This window comes from Nerophis lumbriciformis, linkage group LG06 (assembly GCF_033978685.3).
Source record: "Nerophis lumbriciformis linkage group LG06, RoL_Nlum_v2.1, whole genome shotgun sequence".
Classification (NCBI taxonomy): domain Eukaryota; kingdom Metazoa; phylum Chordata; class Actinopteri; order Syngnathiformes; family Syngnathidae; genus Nerophis; species Nerophis lumbriciformis.
The window spans coordinates 26,505,602-26,531,727 of record NC_084553.2 but is presented as its reverse complement, the minus strand read 5'-3'; the positions used below and the strand labels follow the sequence as shown (position 1 = coordinate 26,531,727).

Sequence of the window (26,126 nt, the reverse complement as noted above, 5' to 3'; positions counted from 1 at the left end):
AATGTTACAGTAATCGAGACGAGACGTAACGAACGCATGAATAATGATCTCAGCATTGCTAGTGGACAAAATGGAACGAATTTTAGCGATATTACGGAGATGAAAGCAGGCCGTTTTAGTAACATTCTTAATGTGTGACTCAAACGAGAGAGTTGGGTCGAAGATAATACCCAGATTCTTTACCGAGTCGCCTTGTGTAATTGTTTGGTTGTCAAATGTTTAGGTGGTATTATTAAATAGATGTCGGTGTCTAGCAGGACCGATAATCGGCATTTCCGTTTTCTTGGTGTTGAGTTGCAAAAAATTAGCGGACATCCATTGTTTAATTTCATTAAGACTTGCCTCCAGCTGACTACAATCCGGCGTGTTGGTCAGCTTTAGGGGCATGTGGAGTTGGGTGTCATCAGCATAACAATGAAAGCTAACAGCTTATTTGCGTATGATGTCGCCTAGCGCACTGCATGTTAATACTAAAAAGTGCAGGGCTAAGAACCGAACCCTGGGGAACTCCACACGTTACATTAACATAGTCCGAGGTCACATTGTTATGTGAGACGCACTGCATCCTGTCAGTAAGATAAGAGTTAAACCAAGACAAGGCTAAGTCTGACATACCAATACGTGTTTTGATACGCTCTAATAAAATATTATGATCGACGGTATCGAAAGCAGCGCTAAGATCAAGAAGCAGCAACATAGATGACGCATCAGAATCCATCGTTAGCAATAGATCATTAGTCATTTTTGCGAGGGGTGTCTCCGTAGAGTGATTTGCCCTGAAACCGGATTGAAAAGGTTCACAGAGATTGTTAGACACTAAGTGTTCATTTAGCTGCTGTGCAACAATTTTTTCGAGGATTTTCGAAATAAAGGGAAGGTGGGGCACCGGTAGGTAGTTTACTATGAGGTCAGGATCGAGGTTAGGTCTTTTGAGCAGAGGATGAATAACCGCTTTTTTGAATGCTAGGGGAACAGTGCTGGAGGAAAGTGATAGGTTTATAATATTTAGCACTGATGGACCTAATAATACAAAAAGCTCCTTGATAAGTTTCCCAGGAAGTGGGTCAAGTAAACATGTTATTTGTTTTATCCCACTTACACGCCGTAATAATTCCTCTAATGTTATTTCATAGAAAAGAGAGAGACTATTTTGGAGGGCGGTATCCGTCGTATATACAGTCGTATCTGTGTTAATAGAACCCAATTGTAGCTGTGATGTGTTGTCTTTAATCTCCTTTCTAATGAGTTCAATTTTCTTATTAAAGAAATTCATAAAGTCATCTGCCGAGTGGATGGAGCTACCGGGAGGAGTCCCTTGTTGGGTTAGCGATGCTACTGTACTAAACAAAAATTTAGGATCGTTTTTGTTGAGGCGGATGAGATTTGAGTAATATTGAGCTTTAGCTAAGGTAAGCATGCCTATAAGTTATTATAAATAAGTTATTAAACTATCATTCCATGCTTGATGGAAAACCTTAAGTTTAGTTGCGCGCCATTTGCGTTCTAGCTTTCTACATGATAGTTTATGAGCTCTAGTTTCTTCTGTAAATCATGGGGTGCACCTTTTATGGGCCCTTTTTAGCTTTAGCGGTGCTATACTATCTATGGTTTCGCGCAGGGCATCATCAAAGTTGTTAGTGAGGTTATCAATAGAGCCCACATAATTTGGGAATGGTGCCATTACCGAGGGCAGTAGGTCAGATTTATGGCCAAAAGCTCTTTTTTGTCTCATCAGATCACAAAAACCTTCTTCTGCATTCAAGCATATTCCAAGTGAGATTTTATTTGAGGTTTTTTTTAATCAATTTATTTGTCTTTGCTTTCCGCTTCAGACAGTCAGTTACTCCAGGATTTTGCGATTGCAGCAATTCACGCAAATTCAACTATGCATGACCTGTCACCTTGCAACTTCGTCCAATGGCCGCAACTTCCCCACACATTTTGGCCAATCAGCGTCCTTGTCTCCATTCGAATGTGTCACTGAGCGGCCCTCAAACACCCACGTCAACTGTCAAATCAAATCTTATGTTTGTTTCTTGTTTAACGAAGCAAGAACAGCAACGTGTAACAAAATATAAACTCTTTATTGCTTAAACGATACAATTGTTGTCTTTCTGCCTAGACCTACTTCCTGTTTCTGTCTACATCATGTCACTGTAGCCTTCTGAGTAATGCAGTATACTGTATGAAAATGTAGTTCCTAGTTTACATGTAATTACAGATACTTATTTAACATTTATTTATCAAGAGTAAGACAATTAATAAAACATTTTCATTTGCAATGCTGACCTAGCAAAGAGGCAGCATTCACATGGCCAAGCTATTAATGTGTGATAGGCTCCAGCGCCCCCCGCGACCCCAAAGGGAATAAGCGGTAGAAAATGGATGGATGGATGGATAATCTCTCATCCACTCTTATTTACGGACAAAAATTACTGCTATAGATTGCTTTCAACAACTCACAAAAAAATGCTCTTAACGTGCAAGGGTCAATGTGTTGGAACATTAATGAATATTTGAGATGGACAAACACTTTTCAAGCGTAAAATAAATATGGCGAATGTTTGCAACTTATAGACAACAGTGGGCATTAAGAAAGCCTTTGGTGGTGTTTCTTTCAATAATTATCATTTTTACTTGTTATTAGTTGTAAATAATTAAAACAGCACCGAAATTTGAAAGTGAGCTCTGAGAATGTGCTTAGTGTCTACTTTTAAGTCTGTGTGGTATAAAACGAGTAAAACAACACAGTATTTGTTTGCAGTTTTAAAAAAAAATCATGTGCCTTTTCAAGGTTTAGGTTATAAAGAAGACTTAAACCATCGATAACAAATTAAAAAATCACAAGTGAATTCAATGTTATTGAACAAAATAAGCCAACTTTTGCCTCAACTACCTAAAAAAGCTGCCGCATTTTTGGCCGTAACAATCACAAAAAAAGCCAGTTAAATCCTGGACGGACTGAATGTAAATAACCTTTTCAATAGCATGAACAGTCTATCCCATTTGAACCTCTGAAGCACTTAAACCCTTCGAAATGGTTGTAAGCGTCTTAGTGGTCTCCCCATTAGTCTTCTTCTTCCACTCAGTTTGTGACTATTGTAAACTATAGGCAGATTTAGAAAAATGTGATATCCTTTATTTTCTTAATCATGGATTGAACTGAAGTCTTTGGGATGCTTTGTGAATTGGAAGTTTTCTTCTCACCATCTCCTGTTGTAAACTTTCATTGTGCTTTTCTCTTGAGGTGATTGAAGTGCTCTTGTGTTTTCATGTTGCACTTGCAGCAAGAATACTAGAAAACCAGAGACTGGACATGTTTTCATATTACAAGGACTTGACATACATTAGGGATCTGTCACACAGCAGTTAAATTAGATCCATCCCTTTTAAGTGGGTGGATATTTATGCAAAGACTAATTGACGTTTGTAAAAACCTGTTTTTCACTTCAACATGAAATTTGCTATTTTTCTGATTATTGTCAATAAAAGCTAAATTTGACTGACCAATCTAATTTATAAAAACAATATAGGCTGAAACATCCTAAGGGGGGATACTTGGAAGGTACAGTGGAACCTCGATTTACAAGTTTAATCGGTTCTTGAACAGGGTTCATAAATAAAAAAGATTGTGTATATGAGAAAATCACTCCATAGTACACAATATAAACATAAATAATGGGTTTTAGCCTCAACAAAAGTCCATATTTTAGTGAACGTTTGTACACTTTGAACACAATATAAAGTGCTACACAGTACTGAATATCAAACATAACAAGGGGTTGATGGATCAACTTTCTATTTAATAGCAAAGTCAAAACAAAATCAACAAGCTGAGCTATCCTGTTCATTTGTAATTGCCCTGCTGACACACCCACGCACACTTTGTCACGAGACCTGTGCTGCACTCACAGTTTAAAATCACCAAAATCCTTAGCTTAACAGATCCCTATCATTTTAAGGAATAAAAATAAAATCCACTTTGCCTTGTGAGTTAATTAACTTGGTGTGCAGCGGAAAGGAGGGGGAGAAAGCAGTGTCGACAACGCTGTGGATACTTCCTGAATGTTTCAAGCCACACATCACTTGTCCATTGCTTTTTTGGAACTCATATTGAGCTAGCAAAACTAGAACACTGCTGTATAAAAGCTAATCGTTTAGCTAACAGCACAACCAGCTGACTGAATGAGCACAAAGATCAATCAGCCCGCTCACAATGGATGTGCTGCCGGGCACAAAATGGCTGCGCTGGGTGGATGAAGCGTTTGTACACGTAGACAAGGTTCGTATAACAAACCATATTTTTGGGTTTGGGGTTCGTGAATCAATAAGTTCAAACAATGAAGGGTCCATAAATCGAGGTTCCATTGTACAAACCCCGTTTCCATATGAGTTGGGAAATTGTGTTAGATGTAAATATAAACGGAATACAATGATTTGCAAATCCTTTTCAACCCATATTCAACTAAATGCACTACAAAGACAAGATATTTGATGTTCAAACTCATAAACTTTATTTTTTTTTGCAAATAATAATTAACTTAGAATTTCATGGCTGCAACATGTGACAAAGTAGTTGGGAAAGGGCATGTTCACCACTGTGTTACATGGCCTTTCCTTTTAACAACACTCAGTAAACGTTTGGGAACTGAGGAGACACATTTTTTAAGCTTCTCAGGTGGAATTCTTTCCCATTCTTACTTGATGTACAGCTTAAGTTGTTCAACAGTCCGGGAGTATCTGTTGTGGTATTTTAGGCTTCATAATGCGCCACACATTTTCAATGAGAGACAGGTCTGGACTACAGGCAGGCCAGTCTAGTACCCGCACTCTTTTACTATGAAGCCACGTTGATGTAATACGTGGCTTGGCATTGTCTTGCTGAAATAAACAGGGGCGTCCATGGTTACGTTGCTTGGATGGCAACATATAATAATAATAATAATAACTGGGATTTATATAGCGCTTTTCTAAGTACCCAAAGTCGCTTTACATGTAGAACCCATCAATCATTCACACCTGGTGGTGGTAAGCTACTTTCATAGCCACAGCTGCCCTGGGGTAGACTGACGGAAGCGTGGCTGCAATTTGCGCCAACGGCCCCTCCGACCACCACCTATCATTCATCATTTAATACACCGGCGTGAGTGGCACCGGGGGCAAAGGGTGAAGTGTCCCGCCCAAGGACACAACGGCAAGCGATTTTTGGATGGTAATAGGCGGGGAGCGAACCTGCAACCCTCAGGTTTCTGGCATGGTTGCTCTACCCACTACGCCATGCCGCCCCGAATATATGTTGCTCCAAAACCTGTATGTACCTTTCAGCATTAATGGCGCCTTCACAGATGTGTAAGTTACCCATGTCTTGGGCACTAATACACCCCCATACCATCACAGCTTTTCAACTTTGCGCCTATAACAATCCCGATGGTTCTTTTCCTCTTTTGTCCGGAGGACACGACGTCCACAGTTTCCAAAAACAATTTGAAATGTGGACTCGTCAGACCACAGAATGCTTTTCCACTTTGTATCAGTCCATCCTAGATGAGCTCAGGCCCAGCAAAGCCGATGGCGTTTCTGGGTGTTGTTGATAAATGGTGTTCGCCTTGCATAGGAGAGTTTTAACTTGCACTTACAGATGTAGCGAACAACTGTAGTTATTGACAGTGGGTTTCTGAAGTGTTCCTGAGCCCATGTGGTCATATCCTTTACACACTGATGTCGCTTGTTGATGCAGTACAGCCTGAGGGATCAAAGGTCACGGGCTTAGCTGCTTACGTGCAGTGATTTCTGCAGATTCTCTGAACCCTTTGATGATATTACGGACCGTAGATGGTGAAATCCCTAAATTCCTTGCAATAGCTGCTTGAGAAAGGTTTTTCTTAACAATTTGCTCACACATTTGTTGACAAAGTGGTGACCCTCGCCCCATCCTTGTTTGTGAATGACTGAGCATTTCATGGAATCTACTTTTATACCCAATCATGGCACCCACCTGTTCCCAATTAGCCTGCACACCTGTGAGATGTTTCAAATAAGTGTTTGATGAGCATTCCTCAACTTTATCAGTATTTATTGCCACCTTTCCCAACTTCTTTGTCACGTGTTGCTGGCATCAAATTCTAAAGTTCATGGTTATTTGCAAAAAAAAAATGTTTATCAGTTTGAACATCAAATATGTTGTATTTGTAGCATATTCAACTGAATATTGGTTGAAAATGATTTGCAAATCATTGTATTCCGTTTATATTTACATCTAACACAATTTCCCAACTCATATGGAAACGGGGTTTGTATTATATTCCGGTGATAAGCTTACAAAAAGTAATTCAACCCTTAATTTAACTTTTATGAAACCTTTAATTTCTTTAATGAGCATGTTGTTTCAAACTTTGCATAAAATTGCTGCTTTTGGCAGCATTTATGTCACTGCATGTTGTACATCTGTATTATAATGTGCATACCAAGATGAGATAAAGATAGTACTTTATCCTATTTTTTCTGTGTTTCCTCATAGTTTGACGCAGAGGGATGTGTGCTCCTCTCCCTCTGGCTGAAAGCTTTATTTATATGTCCAAATAAGTACGTCCACCTCGCTCTGACATCAGGACGTAGCCCAAATGCAAAACTCTGCGAACAGAGACATCCAAACCTGCGTGCAAGCTCACTCAAAAACGATTTAACGCTTTGGCATTGTTTAACATGAGTATCCAACATTGTAAGAACATATATAAGTCAGAAAAGGTGAAATTTCTCATCGGTCCATTTGAACAAATCCATAACAAAACAATAAACCCGAAAAGTGCATCTGAATGTTGCTACGTTCCTATCGACTGACTCATTTTGTGTGTTTTTTCAGTCTGTGTGACTGCGGTCTAGTCAGGTTGCTTAAAAACGGCTCCCAAACAAACAGCTCATGACTGTGAATGGGTTCTCGTCGTTCACTTAAAAGAGCCGTTCATAAGACTCGACTTGTTCGTGAACGTTACATCTCTAATTTAAGGTAGTTCTGCCAAGAATACTGCATTTGCTTTATTGCCATGCTGGGAAATAAAATATTTGCTGATTCATTCATTCACTTATCGAAACTAAAAATGTGTATCTACAGGATGCGGTCTGGACTAACCATTAATTTAAATATTTACCATTGTACTTTTATTACCTGCAAAAAAGGAAAAGCTCAAACATGTTTTTTTGGGTGAGCTAATGTTTCCAGGAATTGACACTTATGCTCATGGCCGTGTCGTTTACAAGTTTCCTCGTCAGTGACTCACCTGTCTTTTTGTCCCAGCACGTTCTAGAACGTCTCCTCCCCTCGTCCTAGGAAGAATGCTTTGCGGAAAATCTTTTATTTATAGATCTGTATCGCTCTGGAATAACCTGCCTCGAATTATCACCGGCATTGAAAGTAAACAGGTTTTTAAAAAGAAAGTAATATTTTATCTGAGTCTTTAAATTAGTTTGCTTGTTGATGATTTAGTTTGGTTGTATATTGTGTAGTTATATTTATATGGTAATTATTATTCTGTGACTGTAAATTGTTCGCTTTTTTTCTTATTGATGCTTTTATTTTTTTTTCTGTATTGTGTAGTTATAATTATATGCTTTTACTTGTAATTGTATTGAGTTTGTGGACCACAGGAAGACTAGTGGGTTGTTGTGGCAACCAGCTAATGGGGATCCATAATAAAAATAAAAATAAAATCCTCTTGTTTGACATAAACGAGCTGAGAAGCTTACTGAATATCACGTCAAAATGTCAAGTGTCTGAAACAAGCATTATTATATTGCAGCATAGAAAAAGAGAGACATTTATGTACGTAACAGCAGACATGGCAGCATATGTAAAAGTGGAGGTACAGTACGATCATTTGTACTGTGCTTATTTGCATATATTTGCTTCAAAAAGGGGAAGCAAGTTCAAAGGAAGATTTAAATAGATTGGACACACAATTAACTTATTTGATGCTTCAGATGTCGTGTTTTATTTATATATTTTTTTAAATCTATTTGATGGTCAGTGTTGGACCATCTGGAGCTAGGATATACTACATGTGCTGTCTTATATTAGACACTACAGACATTGTCACTGTGGATAAGCGGAGTCTATCCTAACCAAAAACCGTGGCAAGGCACTTTTGAGGGCCAGAAAAAATGCCTTTCACTCAGGGGACAGAGAACAATACCTCTCTGACCTCAGGAGAGGCATCAAGGCCCGCCAAGTGAATTGGAGGAACGTGAAGGACAACAAAGACTCACAGCAGGTGTGACGAGCTACAATAGTAACTCATCAACAGCCAACAACACAGAAGACTCGCTCGCGGAGGAACTCAATCCTTTCTTTGCCTGTTCCGAGTCAACCAGACTAGCCACTAACCTGACTGTCGCCAGATCCTTGTAGTTCGCTGAGCTCAACACAAGGATCTGGGCTCGAGGGCAATGCAAACTCCTTCAAGACAGCAAAAAATAATGAACCAATCAGGATCGCCATAGATGTGACGTAGCGCCGAAGCGACTGTTGGATTCAAACAACAATGGCGGCACGCAGCGAGGAGTCGTGTGCTGACATTGATGTTGCAACTGTTTTGTCGAATCTATCGAATATTTAATATAATATAATATATTTAATATAACTTTTCGCTCTGTCGTTATCCAATATGTCGGCTGTTCTGTTTTGGATTTCCCAGCGTCGCTCTCTTCAGCGTCACGGGTTGATTTGGATGTGAGTGGTTGAAGTAGCACGTCATTCAAGATAACGGACAAGTGGTTTATCCAATCACATACAATGATTTTTTTTTTACAAGGCCCCGCCTCCTGAAATACATCTCCTATTGAGAAGTCCCAGATCCTTGTGTGGAGCTCAGCGAACTACAAGGATCTGGCGAGAGTCAGGTTAACTAGCCACACCCCAGATGCTCCTTTTACTACCTAGTCCTCAACCGTCCGTCCTCCAATAACGCCAAGGGCCGACACTTGTGATTTAGGGCTATATAAATAAAGATTGATTGATTGATTGATTGATGTAGAAAGTGTTGCGTGGCTTTCCGAAAATAATGGGCGTACAATGTTTCCAAAAAATAGCGTACGCTAGTAAAAATACAGATGTATGAAAGTGTTCGTACGCACAAATCCAAGCATTTCTTTGTTACCTTGCATTACACTTGAAATCAACCGCAGACGTGTATATGGCTCGGCACGCCCAACACCGCCCTGACCACGCCCCCTTATAATTATGCAAATCGGCCCTATTGTGTGAATGTGAGTGTGAATGTTGTCTGTCTATCTGTGTTGGCCCTGCGATGAGGTGGCAACTTGTTCAGGGTGTACCCCGCCTTCCACCCGACTGCTGCTGGGATAGGCTCCAGCACCCCCGTGACCCCGAGAGGGACAAGCGGTAAAAAATGGATGGATGGATGAATATTTAAAGTAGACTTTTGACTGGGAACAGCATGGGCTGCCCCAATGAGGACTCAGTAGGAGGTAGGGCTGGACGATTATGGCAAAAATAATAATCACGATTATTTCGATTGATATTGTAATCCCGATTAATTACACGATTATTCATTAATTTGAAAACATGAATATTTATTGTACCACCAAAACTCAACTTTAAATATAGTTGAACATTTTTTTAATGTAAATTAGTAAAGAATAAACTACAACAAGTAAAATAATAATAATAGCAATACCAATAAATTTGAATAACAATAGCTATATAAACAACAATAAAATGTTTTCCGTTTTGTTTTAATTAGGTTTTTTACCTTTAACACTTATTTTACCACCATAGAGTGTGTGTTTTTGTGGAAAATATAATTTAATAAAATATTTGTTAATTAAATGCAAAAATCCTCCCATTTATTGGTGCAATACATCTTTGGACAATTTTTACCAATATTTTAGGTCAAAGCATAATAAATGTGTAATTGTATCAATAAGTGATTTAAGTTCATTTTGCTTGTGTTAGGTAATTTTTGGAAACCTTTATTTTGTTAGCGCAGTCAGACCGGATGTGGGGGAAGTGTGCTGTGCTGGTGTTCTCAGCTGGACGAGTAAAGAGGCGAATCACTTGAGGGTGTTAAAAAAAAAGGCTGCATCTCAAGTTGTGACTGCTTTTTGTACATGATCTTACATCGAGGATGTCGTTCACAACAACACAAGCAGATCAGATGTATTGTGGGTGTTAGCTTTAGCTTTGTAGTTTAGTCACTGTTTCAAGTGAATATCTTGACATTGTTTATTTCAGGATGGGGTGTACCCTGCCTTCCGCCCGAGTGCAATTGGGATAGGCTCCAGCACCCCTGAGACACCAAAATGGACAAGCAGTAGAAAATGGATGGAAATCATATGCCTTTCTTTTTTGTTGAGTTTGATGATTATTAAATAAATAAATCAAAGACATGCACCTGAGCTTAGGTTGATTGGCAACACCAAATGGGCCCTAGTGTGTGACTGTGAGTGTGAATGTTGTCTGTCTATCTGTGTTGGCCCTGTGATGAGGTGGCGACTTGTCCAGGGTGTACCCCGCCTTCCGCCCGAATGCAAGTGGGATAGGCTCCAGCCACCCCTGCGACCCCGAGAAGGACAAGTGGTAGAAAAAAGATGGATGGATGGATGTAATCAGATCAAAAGTAGCAACCACGGTGACATCTCAAACTTGTCTTTTTTCACTCATTCGCTCATCATCTGTTTCACTGTCGCAAGCTCAGGAATTTGTATGCACGTTGCGCGGCCCATGAATCGTATTTTTTTCTTTTTATTTCTCATAATCGTGAGAAGCCTTAATCAAAATCAAAATTGAAATTAGAATAATTATCCAGCCCTAGTAAGAGGGGCTTCTTGCTCCTGTTACAAACAACAGCACACAGGGGGAAAAAAATTCAGGAACAAAGAAATTGAAGAAGAGGATGGATGTACTTCGCCGAAACAGACGTGTTTGAAAAGATAATCGCTGCAACTGTGTCCCTGACAGGGATATTCATTTAATCCCTGGCACAAGTCCAAGTGCTGCCCAGTCTTAAGGCAGCCACTGTCATCCCAGTCCCCAAGAGGACAGGCATAAAAGACCTAAATACAGACCAGTGGCTCTGATGTTTGTGGTTATGAAGTGTTTGAAAGGCTTGTTCTCCAAAATATCCAAACCTGCCTTTCCCAGAACTTGGATCTGCCCCAGTTGGCCTACAGGCCAAACCGGTCGACAGAGGACACAATCGCCACTGCTCTCCACAACTGTGAAACATCTGGAACTCCCGGATACCTATGTCAGGATGCTGTTTGTTGAGCTGTTCGTCGAGCTTGGCCTTAATACCATCATCCCTGACATCCAGGTGGAGAAGCTGACCTGTTCTTGGATAATAAAAAAAAAACTCTCTGACCAACCGACCTGAGGTTGTTAAAGTGGGTCAAATATGCTCATCTACTCTGTCAGTCAGGCTGCATGTTGAGCCACCTCCTGTACGGTCTATATATGTATGACTGCGTCCCCATTCTTCCGTCTTCAAGTTTGCCGACTACATCATAAATGTGGTGGGCCTGATCATGGGGGTTGATAAAAGAGCCTACAGAGAGGAAATACAGGCGCTGGCACGGTTGTACACAAAAAATAACCTGAGGCTGAACACCACAAAGATCAAGGGGATGGTCATTGATATTAGGAGACAGAGGGGAACATGCTCCACACCTGTAGTAAATGGAGTATGTGTGGAGACTATGACCTCATTTAAGTTCCTGGGAACATATATCTCGGAGATCCTCACATGGACTGTGAACACTTCAGCAATGGTCGAAAAGGCACGGCAGAATGTTTACTTCCTACGTATGCTGCAGAGGAACCAACTTGAGAAGAAATTGCAGGAATCTTTTTATCGGGCCACCATGAAGCCAGTGTTGATGTCCTGTGTAACTGCGTGGTTTGCTGCCTGCTCTGCTGCAGACAGTAAGGCCCTGCAGAGGGTGACCAGGACTGCGGAGAAGATTATCGGCCTCCCTCTGCTCGATCTCGCTGCCAATAAAATTCTTGCAGACAGTTCTCACCCTGGTTAGCACTTGTTCAACCTGCTGCCATCAGGGAAGTGATTTCATTCACACAAAAGCACGACAAAGAGAGTTAAAAACAGTTTTTACCCGTGCGCCATTAAGATATTAAATCTGTCCCAATAGCTTACCCTGCTGTTGCACTGCTGTTTGTACTGATATTTATGTATTTATTTTTTTAACATGCTATTTATTGTTTATATTTGTATTTCAACTGCACCAAACATGGTAGCGACCTGTATTTTCGACATGCTCTCATGTTTTCATGCTGTCACGCTTTCACTATTCAATGGTCTTACACAATTGTCGACCAGCCTAGACACGCCTCATGTTGCGGTGCACAGATAATATGCCACGGTTCAGAGTTGAGTGCAGTGTTTTCCGCACACTATCTTACCCATTTTTTAAGTCATGTTATATGCAAGCTCAAAATGATCCATACTGTGTCCAGTTATTCCCTACTGTGATTTTAATATGAATAGTGACAAAGAATGAATACAGTGTTTTTGGGTGTTTTTCTGCTCATCTCTATGGCAAAATTAAACTGCAGTACTTAAACGGTCCCTGAATTTAAGCGAAATTGATGATCAAGCAACACTGTAGTTAGGTTACACTTCCCACTCTAACCGTCTGATTCCCACACAGGATGTACTTGCTATATTTTGTATATCTAAAGGCCTCTGTGTTTATTTTACACTGTCCCTGTGGAGCTCATTGCTGCATTCAGCCTGTAAGAGCCACTTATGTACATCAACCCAAACTCCAGAAGAATAAAATTACTCTTTTAGTGCGTCATTTTCCAAGTAAAATCAAAATTCTAAGAAGTCTCCCTTGGGTACTGAATAAGCAAATGTAAATCCATGTATCCTTTTTAATGCTAAATGATCCCAAAGGTCAAGATTGCCTCATCACTGACTCTTTGAAGAATAAAATATTAAATTTAGCGGCATTTAGCATAACTCTGGTGAAGAGTAGGCAATATTAGTTCAGCCTCACTTAATAACAGATCTTTTGTATCTTGTCAATTAGCAACAGCTTGTTGCACATGTTGCCAATGGGGATATTTTAGTATTTGTTTATAAAGTGGTAGTATTCCACCCTCTTTAGCATTACTGGTTTTGTACTAATACTTAACTCTAATTTCTGTGTTTTTGCAAACCATAAAAACACTATCAGTTGTGGAACCTGTGTAAATTCTATGTGTTTTTGCAGGTCCAAAATAAGGTGCAACAGAGAGAAAGAACACTTTTTCACCAAAACGCCAAAGACGACTGCACTGCTGAGGGTGCATTTGTTTTCCCCCTCACCCGCTCCCGCCCCTGCCTGCTCCCTACCATGCCCACACTGCCTGAGGAAGAGGAAGACTCCCCAGAGGAGTTGGACAGTTCTTCAAGCTCTCCCAGTACAGTGAGTACACGACACTGTGTTCCCCTTTGAAGTGCACGTACTGTATTAGGCCAAAGCATGTGAGTCTATAAAGGGTGCAGTTGAGTAATCTAGTTGGCCACGGTTGTAGGAAGCTCTCAGTGTTACCATCAAGGCTTCTCTTCCCAAAAAAGGTGTGCTTTTTCTCCTCTTGAAAGCATTGAGGAATGCCTTGCAAGGATGCTTTTACAGTATTTCCTCCCAAGGCTTTTTGCCAGCATAACTCAAAAGATTTATACAGAAAAACGTGTAGAATGGGTTCCATTCCAAAGGGCCAATTAAACTTTGATGTAGATCTAAATAATGGATTCAAGATGTATCATTGGTAAGTGAAAATCACAGAAGATAGAAATGTACCAATAATTACATACCTGCATTTGTAAGGGGTGTAACTATTTTGATTACAGAAGTGCTGAGAAGCTATGATACAGTATATAATATCACAATGACACCCACAACAACTGCATTCTTAATTACAATTAAATACAAATCACATAATCTATACAAATATAATAATAATGATAATACAGCTAATCTTTACAAGTTATTTTGTAGGCAAGTACTACAGAAAAATATATTATTTTCAGGGCTTTCAAAAATAACTACTTAACGACTCGTGATTAATCACAAAACATATTGCATTAATAATGTATAGACACAGATTAATTACACAATTTATTTTGACCGTGGCTGGTTACCTAAAAGGTGGCGCAGGCTGTTATATGTTTGTGAAGGATTTGAATATTTTTAATGCTTACTACATATATTGCTAGCATACACATATACCTAATTAAATTAATATATCAATCTTCCCATCATAATTCTGCATACCATCATATGATTAGTATAGTATATCATTATGTATTAGTATAAATGGTTAGTTTTAAAGTACCTCACATATACAAGGTCACACAATAGAGCCCTGAAACGAGGGTGTACGGTATTTGTGAGTGGCAATAATCATCCAGATAAGCCAGTGGAGGAGAAGTTACCATGGAAACCGGAATCAAACTGGACAAAGACAACCCAACCCCCCTTTAGAGAAGTATATCAGGTTTCGGGGAGAAAGAAAGGACAGACATTTTGTAAGGAGCCGGAGGAAGCACAATGTCTCCCTTTACATGTGGCCACGAGGGAATTGTATTTCTTTGCACCAAACAATCACAATGTAAAATAAATACAAGATGGTGAATCTGAAAACCGCCAACGACTAGGTGAGCTTTATTAGAGATTAAACAAATAACGCTTTGGAGAAAAAAATATTCTCCCTTCAACGTTCAGTGATCAGGTCAATGCATACGTTTGTGCAAAGATGAATGAGGAGACTCCGACTGGCCAATTTCACTTCAAAATACACCCTGACTGACCCTAAAACTGTTACCAAATCGAAATTGAAAAGTGAGAATAATCTGATCAAGAATGACAATTGTCAGCAGTTAACAATTGTATATATATATATATATATATATATATATATATATATATATATATATATATATATATATATATATATATATATATATATATATATATATATATAGATATATTGCATGAATCTTTCAACACAGGCTTCATATTCTCACAGTTATTGAAATTATCAGTTTGGCCATGCACACAATTACAGAATCCCCAAGACTTTTGAAAGTTGTCATGAGCTTGAAGGCTGCTTTAGCGGCATGATACTAAGATGCGATAGGCAGACGGTGAGTAAAATAATATTCTTTAATGTAAACAAAAGGAATTGCATTCACAAGGGAGTGGGAGAACACATAACGAGGAGTAAAAAAAGGAACAAAAGAAGGCCGGTGTAAAAGTAAGGGCACAAGTCACGGAACTTATTTTGTTAATAGGGAGCATCACGCGTTCGTGAAGCATGAAGCAAAACAATAGGCATTAGGCAATCGGCATAGTAGCGCAATAGGCAATGATCCGACGCTGACTGAAATAGGAGAATGATTGGCAACCGGGTACAGGTCTGTCCCGGTTGCCAATCAATGACAGGTGTGGGAGCGGAAAGGGGAAGTGAAACTACAAAATAGGAGTACTGGAAAGGAACCTAAACACTACACAAACAGAAAAAAACAACACAAGTCCAAAACAGTCACAAGAGTGTGACAAAAAGTATCTTCAGTAATTACAACGAATACATGCAACCTCGCTTTTAGCATTGAGATAGCATTTTGTTCAAATCCAAAATCCTTAAAACGGACACCTTTAAGCACATCAGGTCTCATGTTTCAAAGTTGTATAACATTATGCATATTTATTGTATCCAAATAATTATATTTGTTCAAATGTATTTGCATCTTCATAAATACAAAATGACTAAATGTATTAACTTCTGTTAATTTTTCTTTCTCCTGACCTTCGACAATATTCTCCACATTCCCAAAGCGATCTTTTTTTTATTGCCGCGATAGTAGCATATAATCCCCGCAGTCTGCCTTTTTCACTATTTGTGAATTATTTAGATTATTTTAAAGTACATGTTTAAAAATATAAATTAGGAACATCATATGTTTAAAATTAATACAATTTAGATGTCTGAAAAAAGTAGGGAGAAGCAGAACTAATTCAATCCTCAGAGCAATTCCTGTTACTTTGCTCACTTCCTGTGTTTAACACACTCTAGTAGAGAACAAAAAGGATATAAAATGGGTAATAGTAACGTTAATAGATTGGGTTTGTAGATACTCAATAATGAAAGAGAAGAGTAGAAAATAAGATAAAGGCTGTTTTCCCTACTGATAAACATGGTAGCAATATGCATCTTCATATGTACAGTATATATACAATATATATATATATATATATATATATATATATATATATATATATATTCGAAAATACTGTGAATCCTGTCTGATTCCAATCAATGATCAATAATTTATGTATATATATATACATATACATATACATATCTATATATATATATATATATATATATATATATATATATATATATATATATATATATATATATATATATATATATATATATCCATCCATCCACAATATATATATATATATATATATATATATATATATATATATATATATATATATATATATATATATATATATATATATATATATATATATATATATATATATACTGTAAATTATTGATCATTGATTGGAATCAGACAGGATTCACAGTTTTTTCGAATTTACATTGTGGAGGTGAAAAAAGGTCCTCCTTTCTGTCCAATACCACATGAAGGTGGTTGGTTTTTGGCATCTTATTTGTCCAGCTTCCATACTCATTTTTAAACACTTTACAAGAAATACATTAATGAAGACCCAGAAACCTAATGTAAAGTTTGTGTGCAAATGTAGTGCTTTGTAAAGCACATTGATGATAAATAAATAAAAAACACGATTGTGCTTAATCGAGAAGATATATTTAAAACACAGTTTAATGGACAAATACTATTTATACTATTTTATGTTTCTATTATTCATTTTTTTGCCTACCCCTGTTCTAGATACATTTAATCAACATATCTACCATGTGATCTGCACTTATTAGCTACTTTCACAAACATATGTTGACACAAGGCTTGACTGAGACCACACAATCCAAAATCTACTGTTATATTATTGTAAAATCTCCAGGGTTTATACTCTCAAATGTCATATATGTTGCATTAATGTTCCTTTGTGTTGGTGCTTTTCTACACAGTGTCCAGCTGGTGAGAGTGTAGCTGTAGAAATGACTGGTCCCACGATCATCTACCCACAGCAGGCTTCCATTGTCCAACAAGATGGACGTCCTCTACAGCAGGCCAGGTGAGAGCCATCTTTAATTTACAACATATGTCTAACTACAACAGCATCTATGAGTTTGGATTGCTGTTGTTTTTTTGTTGTAGGCCACACAGTCCCAGATGTCGTCTGGCCAGAAACTCCACGGGAGGACCAATCACCACAGTTGGTAGGTAGCGTGCTGTAATACACAAAAACAACTTTTTTCTGGAAAAAAAAGTAGTGAAAATGGTAACTGCTTGTACGGCCTGTCTTAGACAGTACAGGTCATGTGATCGATCTGGTGAAGGATAAGCTGCCGGAGATGCAGCTCTCTGAGGAGGATCGCCAGAAGAATCTGGAGCTTCTGGAACAAGCCAAAAAGGTCAGCGACCGCTTCCTCATGCGCCGAGGCCGCCGTTCTACCAGCAGCCTTTCCGACTCTCCCACAGGTAATTACAAAAGGAACAGGCGAGTAAAGGGTACCATATTTATACGACAACAAAACCACAATAAAACAATTAAGAATTGATTAATCTTTCATGCACATGTTGAAGGTGAGTATCTACTTTTATGACTGATTGCTGTTGTTTGCTTCTCTTGTTCCAGTTTTGGGATTCCCTGATGTGAACTGCAGCTCACAGTCTGTTAGTCAGGTAAACTTTAAAGTTTAAAACACATTGCAGTGTTTATCTAAAAAAAACTCTCTCCAATTAAACCCAGTTGACTTCCACTAGCTCACAAGTATGGAGGGTGTTTAATTGCAAAAACCTGGTTGATATTGTCAAAGTAAAATATTATTACAGTTTTTTTAAAGTCACTTTTTCAAAACTCTTCACACAGTGAGCACAACAGAAGTATAAATGGGCTAAACTGAGGATCAATTATCATTGTTTTGGCACAAAATACATTCAATGACTACGGTACATCTTTCAAATTACATTAATTATTTTCTCACTTTGACACAACAACCACCAAAACTCTGTGTACTTACAGGCCAATTTGCACATGCTTACATACTGTTTTCAAAACTGTTCAACTTAAGTTCAGAACAATAAAAATACAAACTTGAATAAGACAGCAATTTGCTACAATTCCACAGTAATATTTTTATGAAATATATTTTAAATGGTAAAATTAGATGCTATAAAAACAATTGGACAATTCCACCAACCACAGCTGATTCTCATTGTAGATGAACATCTACACAGGTGTTACTCTTTCAATTTCATTACAAAATGAGACAACTGCTGAGTAGTGGATGGTGTGTTTACAAATTATTGTATGTTGGAATTACTCAGTGCAAAAAAAATAACAAATAATAAAAGACATCAAATATATTGAAGCATTCTGCATCAAGTCTGATTCATTCCAGTAACATATATTTTGTTGTGAATTATAAACAGAGATGTCCTTGTTTTACACAAGAAAACATTGTCAAATGCCAACTGTTGTTAGTGTTTTTTAGATCATTTTTTTGTGGGTGAAAAAGTGTGTTTGTTGTCTGTCAACCTGTGTTAGTGTTCTGGAAGACTGAGTTGATTTAAGACATGTATGAAGTGATTTGCTACTTTTAGTGCATTTTGAAAGTGAAATGAACTGATGCGACGAGCTGAAAGTTGGTATGGAAGAACTGTGTGAAGAGTTTTTAAAAAGTGACCTAAGTATTGGGACATGTGTCCTAGCGACTGTAAAAAAAAAACTGTAATACATCATCCCAATTGGAGACAATATGACTCCTCAAATTTAGATCATACACATATTTTTTGGAGTTTTGCAAAACAAAAAATCATTTTGGGAAGAAGTACACTCAGTTATGTCCAAAGTGCTTTGATCTAATATTGCAATGGGACACATAAGGCCTGATTTACTAAAGGTTTGCATGTATTAAAACTTGATTGTACACACAAAGCTGATCTACTAAATGTGTGCAAAGTGTATTGCGTCTGTTAGGTGAGCAGAATAAGACGTGCAATCCATTGCACATCTCTGTCTTCATTAATATGCAGTATATATGCTGATAGCAAAACATCCACATTACCGTGGGGAGAAGATGCAAACATATTATTAAGCACATCCAATGTGATTTATTAACACTCATCACCATTTAGCGAGTACTATTTAGCACCTCTGAAAACTAAGTGCAAACTGACACAGTTACACACATTGCTGCAGGATTGGTGCTCGGGCTATGCTCAGGCCGCAATGACAGACGAGAAACAGAGAGTGTGTGTGTATGTGTGTGTGTGTGTGTGTGTGTGTGTGTGTGTGTGTGTGTGTGTGTGTGTGTGTGTGTGTGTGTGTGTGTGTGTGTGTGTGTGTGTGTGTGTGTGTCAACATTTTTGCATGGTTTGTCAGAAATTTAAAAAATATGAGAGATATCGTCTATTTAGCTACATCCTTTTATAATTGTATAGCGTTTTGGTGTCTGCTGGCATTTTTTAATGATGTTAATTTTTTCCACATAGAATATATATTATCAACATATCTCTTGTATGAAAAAATATTATTGAAATATGCATTTATTTGCGTTTTGAGCACAGTAAGTGCAGCCACTCTGCAGCGCACAAAAAATGTGGGTTTCGTTTTGGATGCACCGTACTGCTTCTAATATGCCCATTAAAAGTGGTACATGTCTTGTAGGGGCATGATAACATGAATGTGCAGTAAAAGATTCAGAGTCTCCATGGCGAAATCTGTGTAGTTCACGCAAAAAACTCATTTAAATAAGGTGGTCTGCACCTGTTATGAATAGCACGTGCAACGTTAATAGATCACACGCAAGGTGCCCACTAATAGTAAAAGCTATTTTATGGATTGCACGCGCTGATTAGCACGTGGTATTTGGATCTTAGTAAATCAGGCCCATAATGTCAGTGGTACAGACAGAGAATTGTTATTTGTCTAAAGGTGATTTTTACAGCTTCTAGGAAAGACATCACAAGACACTAATGATAGAAGCTCCAACCTCCTACTCAGAATCTGTGGCTGGACATTATAACAGGGTACCCACCACGTCTTAAAAAGTCTTAAAATGTCTAAAATCCAAAAATTTGAATTTAAGGCCTTAAAATTGTTTAAAATCTATAAAGACTGTTGTTAAAGTCTTAAATATGACTATCATAAGTCTTCAAAATAAAATGTTCTCTTTATTCAAAACAAATGCATAAACCTCAGTTTCATTTTTAAATGTTTGCATGATTGAAGCTATGTTTTCACTAAAGTCACAACTCGGGTCAGGACCCGGATATGGAGCCATTGTGGAGGGCTTGTACAGTAAACATTGTGATAAAGTGAATGGAACCATAATGAAAAAATCCAAAACCTGGGATAAGTTCCTGTCAAAAAATGCGAAAACGCTACAAACACACGCAACTGTACAGAGATCAACTTGTACTACTTTATGGATGTGCAATGGTTCTTAAATGTTTTTCATAAAATTTGACTTACTGAAACCTACTGAGACCCTTTATAAAGGAAATATTGACAGTGAAAAAAAATTACATTATATTTGAGAGAAGACATTTTAAAGAAAAGAAGGCTAAAGTGGACAATTTATTTAGAAAAAACAACAATCCATTGATACTAATGTTTGTAACAGCAGCACCTTTTTGATAAAAAGTACTAAATGACTGAAAAAAAATTAATAAATGAATGTGTTCCAATGAGCATTTGTTTTTTGCTTGAAAATAAAATAATACTTCTGGTAAGTTAAAAATATCTCCAATTAATTAAATCAATTTATAACCGTTTAAAAAAAAAAATATATATATATATTCTTTGTCTGTCTGTTACAATGAACCTCAGCTACAAAAACGAGGTTGTTAATATCTTATCAAGTACTTTTTCCAGCCACAGTACACTTGACTGTTTCTGATCTACATTGCCTGTGTCGCCCTCTCCTGCAGCATCTGGATGTTGCCTCAGTCAGAGGACAAACGGATGCGCCGACTCAGGATCAGGAGGTCAGATAACACATTCCATCACTTCATTTCCTTTTGTTAACCAAGTTTGCTTAAACCAAATATTACGTAAGTCATGTAAAAGAGTGTAACAACATCCTGAGTACAGCGATCTCAGCAACAGCGCTAGTACATGAATTCACTGTGATGATGTGGTCACTCTCAGGGCAGCAGACTGGTGATAGACTGGAAGCTCACAGAGAAGAGAAAAGTCTCTTCTGGGACATTAACGCCACGTTATGCCATTCCAAAAGAACCCTGTGAACCCAAAAGTCCCCAAGGAACCAATAAAAGCGATGAAGGAGCCGGCTCAGGGCGAAATTCCAACCAGGCCCCGGCCACAGGGGTCGCCAAGCCCGTCCCCCGGCCCCCGACGCAACAGGCCCCCTGCACAGCCGAGATAAAGACCATTGGAGCCTTTCCACCACTAATGAGGGCTGTTTCCTGGGATGCTGTTGGAGGCAATAACCCCAGAAACGGAGCAGAGGACACAAACTCGGACAAAGCCAGAGATGGCGTCTTTAAATCCTCAGGTCTCAAGGAGCTTACGATGCCCAAACTGTCTAAATTCAGAGAGGTAGAACACTGATTGAACCTAAACACTGCCTCGATTGCCGATCAAATTATTGTGCTTGTGTGTCTTTTAATGTGTGTGTGTCCACAGGAGCACAAGCTGATGCGTAACCAAAGCATAGGCGGATCCAAGTTACCGGAATTGAGTGAAGCTGTGGAACAGGAAAAAGGTGACTGCTATTGTTTGGCTTTTTGCTCATGCAAGACCCAAAAGTACTTTGGCAACAGAATGTTTCAGGGTGTGCACTTCCTGAATTGCTGGGAAAATCTGGTCATGATGATTATGTTTCTTTCCCTTTGCAACACCAATTTATGGCCAACTCTGGACAATCAAATTGTTTTTTTCATATAGGACACAATGAGAAATAAACAACTAAATTAGTGTTATTGTGGATTCATTTTGAGCGTCACAATTAAATGTTGCATGAGAAACAAGAGTCAAGAAGAAGGGGATACAATTATATCTAGAGCTTGTGCCTTACAGCAAGAAGGGTTCGATTTCTGGGACGGGTCTTTCTGTGTTGAGTTTGCATGTTCTCCCCGTGACTGCATGGGTTCCCTCCGGGTACTCCGGCTTCCTCCCACCTCCAAAGACATGCACCTGGGGATAGGTTGATTGGCAACACTATATTGGCTCTAGTGTGTGAATACGATTGTTCATGTTTTTCAGTCAGTACAGATTGGTGTCTTATCGCAGTGTTGTGCATTACAAACTCAAACATGAATCGGGTGCTGACGCATAAGCTATCTTATCTCTCGCCGTAGTTAGCTTTTACGGCTAATACCGAAGCATGCTGATGTGTTACTCTGCTGGAAAAGGAGTTCCTCAGTGTTCGCTCTTACAATAACAATGTCGCTACAGCTTGGTTATTATACAGGTTACAGAACGTGAATGAAGTATTGTTGACTGTTTTTGAATGCATTTTTAAAGTGATTTAGAGGTAGATTTGATTGCTCCCATTAGCTGCATTGCTCGCCTCCTAAAACAACCTGATTTTTACATGTTAGAATGCACATTTTTTTTAAAACCTTTGTCTTCTTGTCTCTCATAAAGATTGTGAATGATAGACAACATTCCCCCAAAAAAGTGCAGTTCCACTTTAAGAGATTTAATCCTGCATGAGTTCAGTAGTCGGTGTGCTATGAAGTTTGCACATGCTTTGATACACGCAAAACTTCAGTAGATCACGTCCAATGTTGGTTGACTGTTCCGTCATATTTTTTTTGCTCTAATTTCCCATGGAGAGGACCAACGTGCTGTTGAGTGTCTTCCATATTGACTTGCTTGCTTCTACAGCATGACACTACCGGATCAAATGCCCGTTTGTACATGCATGATAGCAACACTACTTGGACAAACTGCCCAGAATGCCTTCCCAGAGACATTTTAGGGATTTTGAGTCATGAGTTACACATTTTATCAGATTAATAATGATGGTGGATTAATTCAATTAATAGTGTTCATTTTGACAGCCCAAGAATAATCTTGTATTTACCAGTCAGTTTCTGTGCATCATGGTTCAACCTAGTTGAGGGATGATTATTGGACTCCAATAAAACTATCTGTGCCTTTTTCGGGGACAATATTTGAAATGTGAGCTGTACGTTACCCCAAGTAACCTGTGATATAGACATGCGTACATCAACATCACAGATGATTTTCATGAGACATTATCATGTGTCTGCAGGACCTGCTTCCTCTTCACACTCGACAACCAGCAGCGATGAAGCCAAGTCTGACGCCATGCCAAACATCTCTGACGTCATGTTAAGAAAACTCAAACTTCACCGTGGCCTCCCAGGCTGGTGTGTTTCCCATCAATAGCAGCTTAGGTTGTTGTTGTTTTTTACCATACTGTGCTCTACCATACCTGTTGTCTTTCATTTCATTCCAGTCCACCTCCGCTCACGGAAAAGGAAGTTGAGGTTGGTGTCTAATCTTTTCAACTTTTCAAATATAAAATGATCCTGCTTATATTCAAATAGGCTGTTATTAATATCAGATTTACAACTTTTGACTTCATTACATTGGTACTGTCTTCGCTTCTGTTTGGCACTATATTGTACTTGCCGCTAAGCTATGAAGGGTCAAATGGGACACAATTTAATACAATTTTAATTATATACTCAAATAATTACCTAAATGTGTCATTAATTAATTCTACAGTAAATTACAGTAGTTAATAACAAATGTTTTACTAAATTTGTCATTAATGTATCTTTTGTAAAAGTACATTTAATTTCCGATTTCATTATTTCACTATTTGATTACATATTTCATGATTTAAACATTTTGCGAAGTAATATTTTTAAATTGTTTATTATTTAATTTCATGAACCTATGTTGCAGCACTTCATAAATGTATTTTATCCGTTCAACGTATTTTTTGGTAGTTGGTGGTAAATATCTTGGACCTTTTTCTAAAAAGTGTTGACCCAGAGCATGTAGCAGTTAAAGTATAAGATTTTGTTGAAGTTGTTGGAGTTATTTCCACACTTTTGACCTCTGGTCAAAGTTGCACAGGCAAGGGAAAGTGCCTGGTAAGCAATCAGGTGTTAGGACCCATCCACTGACTTTAACTGCTGAGTATGAAGAATAAAATAAATTCATGAACTGCTGACCCACAGACTCATGAAATAAATACAATATTTAATTAAACCAAATAATAATAAAATCGTGAAATATTTATTCAAATCATGAAAAAGTTTTAATTAAATCCTGAAATAAAATACTGAATAGCATTTAAATAATTAAATAATTTATTAAATAGTGAAATAATTAATTAAAATAGTTAAATAAATATATTTAATTTTACAAATTAATGACACATATTTATGTATTTAATTCAAAATGTAATTATTGACACATTTAAACAATTAAAGATTTATTTATTTGATCTGTCCCATTTGACCCTTCATACTAAGCTGCCACGTATTGCAAAAAAATCCCCCGTCTTTACCCGAATTAGACAAATATTCACGCTTTACGGAATAGGAAGACAGTACACAAAATACTTGGCCACTACAATAGTCCTGTTCAGATCTACTTCCATCCATCCATCCATTTTCTACCGCTTATTCCCTTTTGGGGTCGCGGGGGGCGCTGGAGCCTATTTCAGCTACAATCGGGCGGAAGGCGGGGTACACCCTGGACAAGTCGCCACCTCATCGCAGGGCCAACACAGATAGACAGACAACATTCACACTCACATCCACACACTAGGGCCAATTTAGTGTTGCCAATCAACCTATCCCCAGGTGCATGTCTTTGGAGGTGGGAGGAAGCCGGAGTACCCGGAGGGAACCCACGCAGTCACGGGGAGAACATGCAAACTCCACACAGAAAGATCCATTTCAAATATATTTGCGACTGAATTGTTTAAACGAAAGTGTAGTTTATTCACAACTCAACTATTTACAGGAGCCCATCAGAATAATAACCTTCAAAGAGGAAGAGCATCAAAATACTACTCACATTTAACATTGTTCATTGCTTATTGCTTCCTAAATAACAATCAGTATTTACAGAAACACATCAGTATTTACATGTAACCCTATCTTAACCATAGTTGCTATATGAGTGATTTCTCTGGTCGTCTCTTGTTATAATCATTGCCGTGTCTTCCGTTGTCTACTGATTATAAATTACTGGCTGTAAGACTCCATTTATTCACCTCATGCATGGCACACATCTCAAATATTTCACAATTGCATCTGGTATGTAAAACCAGTTACGTCATCATATTGGTATCAGAGTCTATAAGACGTGTATAAATAGCATCATTTTCATCATAAGTTTCCCTGTAACCTTTGACACGCGTTATACTGTTTATATATTTATTATACAGTAAATGTAATTATTGCACATTTTGCATTTGTCCGAGCTAATATTTATCTGAAAATTTTAAATAAAACTGATTATATAAAAAATATTTATTATATATACAGAATATATAAAATAAAATACAAAATAATTAAATCAAAGATAATACAATTATTTCAAATGTATGTTCATTAATAGTCAAAAACAACTTATAGATTGCAATGATAGTCATATTTCTTAGCTGCTCAACAGTTGTTTGATGACTCAGCTTAATTGATCACCTCCTCCTGTATTTGCTAACAACCTTTGACACACTTTTCGAGCGCGTCACTGCTTCTCTCCATGTCACTGGTGGGTGTGAGTGACTGGAAGAAAATCTCTGACTTGCTTCAGGTTTGACCCTACCTGTATAAGGGTGTCCCGTTGCAACTTTTTCACTGCAGATATGATACCGACGTTGGAGCCTTGAGTATAGGCCAATACTGATATTAATCCATAACAATATCAGCACAAATTATAGTAGCCTACATGATTTTATTATTTTGTAGTGTGGAATGTTTAAA

The 26,126-nt window shown here is 38.0% G+C and overlaps 1 protein-coding gene across 2 annotated transcripts in view; it reads left to right on the top strand.

Annotated features, from left to right (window-relative positions):
- mrvi1 (murine retrovirus integration site 1 homolog) overlaps positions 1-26,126 on the top strand; it is a 75,874-nt gene that overhangs the window by 24,559 nt on the left and 25,189 nt on the right. For both annotated transcript variants that reach the window (XM_072913360.1, XM_061963995.2), the window contains 10 exons: positions 13,246-13,440; positions 17,144-17,250; positions 17,334-17,395; positions 17,484-17,657; positions 17,815-17,861; positions 21,114-21,170; positions 21,334-21,744; positions 21,832-21,910; positions 23,429-23,546; positions 23,636-23,666. In XM_072913360.1, coding sequence (XP_072769461.1) covers positions 13,246-13,440; positions 17,144-17,250; positions 17,334-17,395; positions 17,484-17,657; positions 17,815-17,861; positions 21,114-21,170; positions 21,334-21,744; positions 21,832-21,910; positions 23,429-23,546; positions 23,636-23,666 — 1,281 coding nt within the window. The remainder of the gene's footprint in view (positions 1-13,245; positions 13,441-17,143; positions 17,251-17,333; positions 17,396-17,483; positions 17,658-17,814; positions 17,862-21,113; positions 21,171-21,333; positions 21,745-21,831; positions 21,911-23,428; positions 23,547-23,635; positions 23,667-26,126) is intronic.